General features: G+C 40.7%; 2 protein-coding genes across 2 annotated transcripts in view; both read right to left on the reverse strand.

The window, feature by feature from the left end:
* The window catches only part of LOC135485225 (prospero homeobox protein 1-like), a 60,905-nt gene extending 56,250 nt beyond the window's left edge, over positions 1-4,655 (reverse strand). The window contains exon 1 of the mRNA XM_064767053.1: positions 4,537-4,655. The gene's annotated coding sequence lies outside the window, so the exon portion shown is untranslated. The remainder of the gene's footprint in view (positions 1-4,536) is intronic.
* Positions 4,656-8,177: 3,522 nt separating this feature from the next.
* Positions 8,178-9,370, reverse strand: LOC135485021 (protein Churchill-like). The gene is made up of 3 exons (XM_064766746.1): positions 9,226-9,370; positions 8,827-8,965; positions 8,178-8,611 (listed from the first exon to the last, which is right to left on the reverse strand). Exons 1-3 carry the CDS (start codon positions 9,262-9,264, stop codon positions 8,463-8,465), a joined length of 327 nt encoding a protein of 108 aa, XP_064622816.1. The 5' UTR covers positions 9,265-9,370; the 3' UTR covers positions 8,178-8,462.
* Between the last annotated feature and the right edge of the window lie 3,185 nt (positions 9,371-12,555).

Here is a 12,555-nt window from a genome sequence, read left to right on the forward strand (position 1 = left end):
AAGTTGCCTTGTGGAAGAGGTTTGATTTCTGAGGACAGTCAGAATGTTGTTCTAATCTATGCGAAAAGTGTATTTAAATCATGGTTGATGCCAGAAACTAATATTTTCACATGATTTCTCTTTTAACAGGTTTATCTTCTTCCATCGTCTGTCATGAAAACAACGCCGATTGAAACGGCAAGAAAAAGCGCTTCACAAGGTTGAAAGGGTTAACATATCTAGCTGAGAGAAATAAGTACTTTGATATTTTAACTCGGAAATGCAAAATAAAAAGATCTCCGAACACAAAAGGCAATTGTTCTGAACCGATAAATCGATTCAAGCGAGCCAGAAATAAGAGGAGAGAATAACAATAGAAATTCGTAAATAAAATATCAACTCAAAAGATATTTCCAATATCTTCAAATTTGACGATAAACCAATGAAACAGATAATGGTTCTGATAAGGCATCTTTTCTATTTGAATTTGTTTCTTAACCATTTTAACATATCGACGCCTCCCCTCGGGTTTTCTGACTAATGCTTAAAGTACATGTACTTTGTCTCGGAACCCCCAGCCCACACCCCCTGACCTCTCCCTGGAGGGACCCTCACTTTAACACACCATATAATTTCCCTTTCTTTGTCAAATTCAAGTCAACAATGAACCTAACAATGAACAACAAGTAAAACTAACAAGATTACAGTCATTCTATTGTTGACATATCTAACATATCTCTGGTGGATGTATCAGGGTATTTACATGGTCACACTTTTATTGTGTAATAATTAGCAAGTACTTTTGCAAGCTCCTTGAGGAGCTCATAGCGAGCGCTGAACACCTTGACAGGCAGTCTCAGCCAACCTAAGTTAACCTCATTATTGTACGTAAATACACATCAAAATGTTCATGAGATTACGTCAATCAAGTCGACACAGACTTTTGATATCTTTCCTTTGTCCTCAGGCAATGCGTTTTACCTTAAGGAATCTTTTGTGCCAGCTACTTGTTGGTCTTTGAATAAAGGTGTAATACCGAGTGAACACATGGTGATGCTCCCATAGTCTAAAGACGTGGCACCTGTACAGGTGTTACAATAATGCATGACTTGGCCAACTCCTTTTATGTCGGCTCAGGTGCCACAATACCAAGGAAATGTGCACTCATTCAAAAGGCACAAAATAGTATGAAATTGTTGATGCTTCACCATTAGAATGCATTGCTGGGCGGAGGTATTATATTACTTTGGCCTCGGCTGAGCATTTTTTGTACTGATGGTCAGGCCAAGGGATGAGTCAGGTTTTTGCTCCAAAATGCGTATCAATTATGAACAACTGCTTCATTCTGATAAGGCAAATTACAGGGAAAGGTGTATCATTTGTGAGTTATGGATGACTTCATGAAACGATGGAAGATGGCACAGTTTGTCATAACAAGTCATGGATCAGAATATCGTCTCGATCACATGACCTTTGAGGCAGATTACACTAAACTTTGACGAGTTACCAAGAGAAGAGATACCAAAGACAGCTTGAGGCATGTGAGGGATCTAACCATGCAGACACTCTCCCACGACAATAGGAACATACAAAACTGTCAAAACAGGCGCATCTGTCTTTTCGACTCCTCCAGGGGGTTTCTTCGCTTAATTTAATTTTGTTTGGTATGTGGTTGTGTCTCACAACTCTGCCTTCTCCCAGGCGCGTTGACGACACCCCACCTGACATCGATTCTCTGGTCACACGGAACTTGTGATAAGAAAGACCAACAGGTTCCTTAAGTTGACCTGTAAATAAAGGTTGTGAAAGCCACCTGCTGCTCCAACCACTAGACCATGAACGCAACATAACCATTCAAATTTCAAAAGACGCTCACATTTGTATTTTGGTCTTATTTTGAGTAAATGTATGTCGTGACGTTTTTCGATTATGCCTACTTTAGAATCCTACATTGATATTTCATATTTGATTTTTGTACGCCATTTGTTGAAAATTTGTAATTGAATTTGAAAATTTCCAATTGCGTAAAAACGTATGCTGTTGTATAGACAGGTACATGTATACAAATATAATAAATACCAAGTTTCGACGAATTTGCATGTGTGATATCTGCACAAGGGCATGGACCTGAACACTCAACACAACCAAAATTTGCGGAGAAAAATCAATTTGGAACCTGTGATGATTGTTCATTTTCGAGTTCTCTGTCTGTTTTTGGAAACATTTTTATCTCTTTTGGGAAAATTTCCGATAACGACTTCTGGGGGTCGTGTTACATGTAGGGACGTTGCATGTAATGTTCAATGTTGTGCATGAAATTATTTATGAATATGACTGTAGCAAATGCGAAAAACACACAAAAAGTTCAATATCTCCTAAATGCAGACAACAGGCCATTAATAAGGCTATAAATCAAAAGGTAATTTAGTCGTTACTTAAGAAATGCCCCTCATCTCTGAAAGCGGGCAGAAATAATTGATTAAAGCCAAAACGACACGGAAAATCGGCGCCATTATTGCTGAAAAGCGTGATTAGTCTTAGATCCGTTGATGAATATTCATGGTCATGCTCGCTATTCATGGTCAGATGAGCAGACGGATGAAGTCGGCCTCTTTCTGATGAGAGGCATCCATCTTCTGTTCTCCTTGATAGACACGGGATGATCTATGAAACAATGTTTCTACTCCCTCGCTTAATCACCCCAAGGCAAACAAAAAACACAACCATTAAAAACACCTCATCGTTCACATCATCCTACTCATCATTCAAAAAAATTATCGAATTTCGCATCTTTTGTTTCAATATTGCATCCAATATAATCTATTTGTATTTTTGAATCCGGGTATAAAACTGATATTTTTTAAGATGGATGTCTTCTGGAAAATCCCACACTTTTGAAAACAAACATTTTATATATGGAACTTTAGAATCCTGAGAATGCTCCACATGTCCCACTTGATCCACTCGTACAAGCCCACGCAAATTTCAACTATTTCAAATCACTCTGATCCCTCTATATTTGAATATCGAATAAATCGAGAAATCAATCAATAAAAAGAATAGATAATTAAAGAACTTACTCGCTTTATGTTAAACCGTGAATAACTTCGACAGTATATCCCAATTATCTCGGCAAACGCTCTCAAGTATCTTATCCCAATGCTGCCACTATCAAGACTGAGCTCTTGGCCTTAAGTGAGCCCTTTACAAACCGTCTCAAAGACCCAATTATATTACTGTTGGCGAGGCACGTGCCCTGTAGCCCCTACCTTTACCATTAAGCATATGGTGCGGGTTGGTGACAATGAGGGATGAGCTCGCTACCTCTTTGGCGTCAAGAGATGGGGCGTAGCCAATGTCTCCTTTATTATTTATATTAGCTGACAAGTGACATGTTGGCGCGCTAACCACTGCTATTAGTTTGTAAAGAAAGAATCTCAACCAACTTAAGATGCTGAGGCATTATATTACCACAATATTTATTCTTCGTGAGTGGTTTCGGTGAACACATCACTTTTTGTCTCATGATTAGAATTCAACATTTCAATAATTGGAATGTCATACCTTTGTGGAAAGGTACGTGTGTATTGGACAACAATGTGTATACATTGACAGAATTTGATACTGAAACAATTTGATTGATATAGGAGCGTTTTGATAACATGATTTATTCCGAAACATGTTTTTCTCCTCGACCTCCAACCGAAACTTACCTTTAGAATAAAGTCAATTCTTGCGATATCTATTAGGAAGTTTTCTCATTCTTAACTTGCACACGCCTTGTATATAGATAATAACGTTAAGATAAGATGTTGACTCTCGACAAAATAAGAAAAGTTTATCAATTTCTGAGATTGGACACATTTTCCATATTCAGTTCTGTAAACTTTTTGTATATGCCCCATGAACGAAAGAGCGAATATCAGCCGCAGTTATGTTATCAGCGCTTGTGGGTTCTGTGACTTTAGATAATGCGAAATGTGACTTTGTATCTGGTAACTTGTATGTATGAACAAGACATTTTGTCAGCAGATAATGTGTCTATAAACTACATGTACTTGTTTTATGTAGTAAAATCCTGGATTTGAAAGATCGTAATTCACAATCTTGGGAAAACTGGAAAAACCTGCCTTTCATGTAAAGGCAAAATTTATTGAAACTAGTGGTGCTATGTGCAGCATGCAGCAGATATGATAACATGCCGCCAATCGAAATAAAAGCTATTGTATCATTAATGATGTACTACGATTTTCAACGGCCTGTAGCAATTAAAAAACTAGATAGAACAAGTGGAGAGGTACAGAATTGACACAAAATATGGGCAACTGCGTCAGAAGAGGGGATGTTGTGGAGTTGTAAAATGAAACACTTTAAACTAAGATTGCGACATTGACGATACATTCCTTGAGTCACCTACCTACCGCGCGTATCACGCCTTCAGAAGCAGAAGGTAAAACGACACCTGATATGACACACAAAACGAAATAAATAACTCCTCAAATTCATGAAATATATTTGCTCAACACAAAAAGGTAAAGTCCAGTGAATGAATCTCACCTGAGTTAGTCCACTTTTAGCCAAGACTGATCCTTTTTCTTAAGATGAGCACACAGATCAGAGAATTTGCGGGAAGATTCCACGAGGGCTGTTATAAAGAGTAACCTCACATGGATGAGTCTCATATTTATATGACTCAATGCCAGGAGCAGGGAATGAAACCGGATTCGCCACCTGTCAGTGTCGCGCTACACTAAACGTATCGTCCTTGACTGCGTCGAAGTTTGAGGCGTGGCTAGCATAATTAGATTGGCCATTTACGCCGAATCTTCAAAGATCCATGTGACAGATGTCATGATGAAGGTAGACCCACGGTTTATATTTGAAGTTATCATCTTGATACAGAGAAGAATGTTCAGCTATGGAGTATTTTCTGTGTCTTCGCGAAGATTGTGACTCGACAAGAAAATACGTAAGCTACGTCTCCACGCGACTGAGAGAGATCCGTGTGCATCTATCAGAAGAGCAGAAAACATCGAATATTTAAAAAGGATAGTGGGTGAGGGGCAATAACTACTCTGAAACAGAAAAAGAACTGCCGACATGTCGGGACAAAAAATGATATGGCAGAACCATTCGCGCAGGACCAGTGTACCATGTGTGGTTGTTCCCTATACTTCAGTTTTTAATAAAGGTAAACACCAAAAAACGCATCAATCTATCATTCAGCGTTTCGAATGAGGGGAAACACTCCTCACACGAAATTACTCAAAAACAAACACCAGTGCTGAGTAGGCCCTAAGTAGTTTCCCGTCTTTGATATCAGAGAAGGCTAGTACACAAGCGAAATAAGTTTACTACTTCTGCAGGACTTTGTCGAGGAACATTATAAGCACTGCACCTGATTATCTTTTTGCGTGTCTATGAATTGTCTCGATGTCACAACCTTGCCATCATAAAAGCACCACTAAGTGATCGCATTTAACAATGTTTTTCATTAAATTGATAAGGGACCAGTATATAGTTTTTAAAGGTTCATAGTCCTGGGAATGTCGTCTGAGATGATCTAATACCCCCATCTTTGTTAATGATGAAGGTATCATCAGAAAGTTTACAATGGTCGCGAGCCGTGGTTCTTAAGCAGTCAATCACTTTCAATGGCCGTCTCACCCCAGCGATCACGACGACAGATTCGCGTCTTCAAGACCACAACTTTGAATGCACCAAGAGAATGTTCGCGTGGCTGACCACCAGGTCATCCAGGGCGATCTGATAATAACATCTTCCGATTGTTCTTAACCACAGCTGTGCTATAACCTAAACCTAACTTGTGGCGTCACAGGGTGACCGCTGTGCATAATGGGGGCAGTTTGACCAGTTAGGGCAGTTTGACCAGTCTTAATTAAAGAATTGCCATTATAGTTAGTGACCACGAAGCGTCATATTATCTGTCTCTCCACGTGCTACCTACAAACAGCCCACATTTCATCCGTGACCGCAATTTCAAGTAATTAATCTACTAATTTTCAATGGACGCTGGACATATGTCACACTTATCAATTAACTAATTAACTTAAAATAGAGTAACAAGTTTCTTTTGAATTATTGAGAGAGCTCTTGTCGTCTACCAAATGCCCCATCCCTCTCTGCAATTAGGGCAGTTTGACCAGTCTTAATTAAAGAATTGCCATTATAGTTAGTGACCACGAAGCGTCATATTATCTGTCTCTCCACGTGCTACCTACAAACAGCCCACATTTCATCCGTGACCGCAATTTCAAGTAATTAATCTACTAATTTTCAATGGACGCTGGACATATGTCACACTTATCAATTAACTAATTAACTTAAAATAGAGTAACAAGTTTCTTTTGAATTATTGAGAGAGCTCTTGTCGTCTACCAAATGCCCCATCCCTAAAGACTTTCGGACGACAAAACGTAAGCGAGACTCCACGAGAAAATGTGCCAAGCCAAGATAATGCATAATGGCTTCCATCGCAATGTCTCTACACTTTGTCCTCCATCTCAACCAGAAATCTGTAGCAACGACGACGGAAACGACGCAGTAGCCTCTTCCATTCGGATAAACACAGCGCCGAAATCAGATTCACATTCAGAGTTCGAAAATTGTTCGAAAAGTTGTACCAAAAATGAATTGAAATATTACTGAATTACTCTCTTGTTTAGCGAAGAGTAATTAGTCCAAGTCATAGACGATATTCTATTGATTCTCCAATCGGTTGTGACATGGCTGTGACTAGAGACACAAGTTGACTGATGGATGATGTGTCTTATGTGTGTTGTTGGTTGTGACTGCGCAGCGACGAAAGACACAGCGAGACGCTCCATTTGTCTTATTCTGTCTTTAAATTAGTACGTCATCAGCATTGTTGTTGATGCGATTCCCACATGTGTCCACTTATCCCGAGAACCAATGCTCTTATTCGTGGTGTGTGGTGCTGCCATCTCGTTTTAAGTGAGCAAATTAAGCGAATTGCCACATGTCGTGAGTTGATGTCGGACAATATTAATCTTAGACAGATGGGTCGGTCACTTTGATATTGCATGTATTTCAGAAATGAAGACGACTCAGCGCTACAAGAGTGCAGGGATAATTGTTACAAGGTCCCTTTGGTACAATGTGGATTAAGTGATCAGATAGGACAACACTCAGCGGTCTCAGACCTTCTGGTTGTGAAGTGCCAGATTGGAGGACCTGCATGCGACATCGTCTTGTGTCTTCTTCTCTTACGAACCGTCTGTCGGTGCCTTTCCGCCCTCAAGAATGTGACTCTTCCATTAAAAAAACAATTGTGTTTCACCCCATCCCAACCCAAGACACAATAATGGATATGAAGGGTAAACGGCGCGTGGCCGGCTGACTGAATGAGATCACGGTGACCCGTTATAAATGTTTCGCCAGCTTCGTTATTTTGCCGCTACGCGGCGCGTTGGGTCCTTGCGTCAAGTCATTGAGTAGCATTTTTATTGTGCTATTGGGTGTGATTGGTTGTGACACGAGACGCATCCAATGATGTAGGCCGACACTGTAGTGTTGGCTGTGACTGTCAGGAAAGACAGACGCAGCGAGTAGTTCAATGTCGTTCTATTGTTCAAGAGTGATGCGATAGGCCACAGTTGAGATTTCGGCGCAACCTCGCCGGTGCACTGTGCTGCCATCTCGTTGTATATGAACGAACTAGGCGAACTGTCGCAACGATCCATGTTGTGCGAGGACAACGTAACCCCCTCAGTATAATTTCTGGTGTATCTTTTCGCCTCGATCAACAAAGACGAGGTCTCCTAACTTAATTATAAAGGCTGTGATTACCACAATTGTCTCACATTTCACATATATCTAGTGGTCTCTTGAACACGCCGAAACGACCATTCTCAGTGGAGTTAGTGACAGTTTCAATCTAGCTTTTAGACGAAGACATATTTAACATCTATGGCCGTCATTGTTACAAACTTTGCTGGCATTGATAAAGGCTTGGTCACAACCTGGTCAAAATAACAGAAAGACAGCTTTCTAGAGGGCTGGACACAATCCAAAGACAGGGACAGCCATATATCTCAACAGACTTGGCTGCTTTTCACTCAGGATGACTCACTGACGATCTGGTTACTGCACTGACACCAAATGAACACCCAAAATGACTCAGTCAACAATTGTTTAAGTGTACAACATTTTATTATTTACAATTTGAAACAAATATATAAGTACTCAAATACTCACAACATCAAACTCACTGAGCAATTCCTCAGTGGAGGCAGACACCCATGTGCTTCTCCCCATCCTGCTGTACAACTGATCAGATGAAGAGTCCAACACCCTAAATCTGATACAGGTGCTGAAGAGACATCTCAAACACTGTAGGAGGAAGGAAACCTATATTGAGTCTAGTAAGATTCCAAAGCCTATCCAGGCTAGCACTGTCGTCCTCACACCAGTCTCTGTCAAACCTTTGTTGGATGTTCTGGTTAGCACCTTTTATCAACAGGCATAATACTCCTCGAGTCCTCCCCTCTCCCGCAGAGTAAGCACATCATACTGTAGTTCTGATACTCTTCATCAATGTCAAATGTGAAGTCGTGATTGGCTATGACGTGTTGGCATGAACTGCACACATCTGAAATCAAGGAGAGACAAGTATAGTCTTCGCAAAGATTGATGAGGATGTTATACCTGTAACTTAGATTTTGAACTTAAGATAAGACTCTTTTTCCTGACTGAAGGATTCGCTAACCACCTTTTATGCCAATGATTAATGCCTATTATTAAACTGCGGTACATGTGATGGACCAGGGTATACTTCGTCAGGCCATAATCACAACTTCATCTTACGTTGATAAGTCACAGATTCCGTTCCATCTTCATGCTCATCTTTCACTCGATTCTCAACAGCGATTGGTTCCTTCTTCTTGCACTGGCTGCAACCAGCGAAGTTCATGATGTAGGAGCCATTCTCCAAACATATATTATCCTGTAAAGAAAACAAAGGACACAATGGATCGATGAAAGCTTTGGAGAGAAGTAATCGCCGACAGGTTTATCTTTTTTGTCACACCCTGTAAAACACAAACCCGGAAGTAACATCGATCGGTACGTCGCCTATAAATCACTGCATGCATAAATACTAGACAGCTAAAAGGGTATAACTAAAGTGTGATTGATTCTCCTAATAACATGTAACGAACTTGCCAAATATGGTACAAGATGGTGCTTTATTTGGTCCATAATTACCCGATTGGGGAACTCTTCTTTCACACATTCAGAGCACATTTTTTGTTGGTCCGTCGCTATTTATGTGTAATTCCGCCTGAGCCGGACGGCCACGCTCTGCATTCTGGTTGTGACTTTGTCCTCAAAAGACCGGGACAAATGGAAATCAAACAAAAGTTTCTTGCAGTTTTGCATGTTTACGAGTTTTCTTTACATGGGTGGCGCCACCTTTCATGCAACCTAGAAACGGTATACAATCAATATGTAAAGAGCAAGCTCTAGTGAACTCACACAACTGTTTGACATGGGGCCCCCCCCCCCCCCCAACCCCCGTCCTTCTGACATATTTAGCCAGTACATTGGGGGATGAGTCCCCCAAACCCCCTCCCCCGTTCTCTGAAAGTGACAGGTTTTAGCCAGTACATTGGGGGAGGCCCCCCCCCCCATTGGACTCTAAAAATAGAATTCCTTGGAGACGCTGAACCATAAGGTCCCATAAAGAAATAGTCCCCGCCCGCATACTAATGCTGACTTTATTATAGCCTACCTTTTAAGGCACTATGGCAAACTTCCATCTCCAATCACATCAACGTATGTTGGATCAAACACCCACACAGGGTCTCCTAATTATCATGATCATTACATAATCAAATAATAACATGTCGCCTTCTTTTCGGTGAAACTGAGACTGAATTATTCACATTGTGTTCAACTGTGTTCATTTCGCAGTAAATTCATTAGTTGCCAATGTATGCCTTAGAGGTGGCAGAATGGTACTGTTTAGACAAGATGTCTCTCCAACAGCCTCAAAGAATATTGGATAGAACGTCACTGTACTGGGTCCCAGTAATAAATATTGCCATAAAGACATATGATATTGTTCTGGGACTTATGTAAGATTAGTTCTCTCCGCCAAACCCAAGACTGAAGAATAAGCACCTTGTGTTTATAGGCTAACAAATGCAAACACTTCCAAATGGACCCCCTACAAGAGAAGAGTGGCTCTTCTTCTCTCCGACTTTGACACCCTATACGAACATATCAATAGATCAGCCAGCGGTCCTTGGTGTCGCCGCGTGGGTTTCGTCCAGTGAAATTGTTTGCAAAGGTCAGGGAACCACGATCTGACATCCATAACAAGCGTATCCCCTTTTCATGCCAGTTATAGTCGGGTGCTACACCACAGTCGGGATAGTGGCCGCCAAATGAATGGTTGTTGAATTTAAAATCATGAAATCATGAGGCAGATCAAGTTAAAGGTCAAACTCAGGAACGACAAGATCAAGATTTCCTTCCAATAAATTTTCAGCAAGACTTACCTTCCACTTGGACAATCGCAACTTGAATTAAGACTATAGAGACCTTTAAGTTTTCCTGGCAATATGGTCCATCAGATAGCACCAGGTAGCATACTAATGCGGACTTTATTATAGCCTACCTTTTAAGGCACTATGGCAAACTTCTATCCCCAATCACATCAAACACCCACACAGGGTCTCCTAATTATCATGATCATTATACATAATCAAATAATAACATGTCGCCTTCTTTTCGGTGAAACCGAGACTGAATTATTCACGTTGTGTTCAACTGTGTTCATTTCGCAGTAAATTCATTAGCTGCAAATGTATGCCTTTGAGGGGGCAGAATGGCACTGTTTAAACAAGAAGTCTCATTAAACAGCCTCAAAGAATATTGGATAGAACGTCACTGTACTGGGTCCCAGTAATAAATATTGCCATAAAGACATATGATATTGTTCTGGGACTTCTGTAAGATTAGTTTTCTCCGCCAAACCCAAGACTGAAGAATTAACACCTTGTGTTTAACCTGCTTTCATTTCGCAGTTAATTCATTAGTTACCAACGTATGCCTTAGAGGGGGCAGTATGGTACTGTTTAGACAAGAAGCCTCTCCAACAGCCTCAAAGAATATTGGATAGAACGTCACTGTACTGGGTCCCAGTAATAAATATTGCCATAAAGACATATGATATTGTTCTGGGACTTATGTAAGATTAGTTCTCTCCGCCAAACCCAAGACTGAAGAATAAACACCTTGTGTTTATAGGCTAACAAATGCAAACACTTCCAAATGGACCCCCTACAAGAGAAGAGTGGCTCTTCTTCTCTCCGACTTTGACACCCTATACGAACATATCAATAGATCAGCCAGCGGTCCTTGGTGTCGCCGCGTGGGTTACGTCCAGTGAAATTGTTTGCAAAGGTCAGGGAACCACGATCTGACATCCATAACCAGCGTATCCCCTTTTCATGCCAGTTATAGTCGGGTGCTACACCACAGTCGGGATAGTGGCCGCCAAATGAATGGTTGTTGAATTTAAAACTGTTAAAACTGTTCACGTCAACTTACATATGATTAGACAAACCTTCATGAATTCAATGGAGATTTCCACATCACAGGAGAGAACCGAAGTGATGGCATCACGCATATTTAACATGATCACTTCCATACTTACCATCATGACTTGGACGTGCGCCTTTAGTTTCTTTGAGCAAATGGTATTTGATAAGGGACAGCAATTAAATTGCCGTTGAACTTGTACATGAAATACAGTGATGTACATAATTCACACATGTCTGACTTGAAATTTCAAACTGCGCAGTTCATTCCCGCCTTGAGCATGACTATTTCTACAATAAAAACCCTTTGAAACCAATCCATACTTTTATCAGGAATAGATACTGTGCCTTACCTTCTGCTGCAGCCGTTTTGATTTGTTTCGGAAAATTTGAAGGTATTTTTACGTTAGAAATCGGAAAAAGTGTTCCCGCGATGTTCTCCGCAGCTCACACACCAACCAACTGGCGTTCAAATCAAGCGCGACCGATCACGACCCAAGACAATACATTTACGTCACAGCGTCCGTGCACTTCTACTCCTCTACGCCTTGAGCCAGGCCGGCTAGCAGTTACCTGCTCACGAGAGTCTTTTGTTCTGTCAATGGATCAATATGAGAGGCATTGTCAAAAATATGACAGGCATTGTTAAAATGTGGGCTTAGCTTTATAGCATACATACTTGTACATGTACGTTTACCCAATTACTGTGGAAATGCATAAGGAAGGTTCCGTAAGCCAAAGGACGACGTAAATGCATTTTTTTATCAACGATTTTTTTATCATTTCCCCAATTCCTCTTACAACCACGTATAAAAGATGGTTCAACGTCGCGTATAAAATCAATTTGCAGATAGAGGACTTGATGACTCGACAGACACTCGTTGTCCATTAAGCACTCCTGTCTCCTGGGTAAAACTTGGTGAGAAAAATGAGTGATCCTTAATCCAATCTTGCCATAGTGAGCAGTCCTCCTCGATGGTTTAGGAAG

This window comes from Lineus longissimus, chromosome 3, assembly GCF_910592395.1.
Source record: "Lineus longissimus chromosome 3, tnLinLong1.2, whole genome shotgun sequence".
Taxonomy (NCBI): Eukaryota; Metazoa; Nemertea; class Pilidiophora; order Heteronemertea; family Lineidae; genus Lineus; species Lineus longissimus.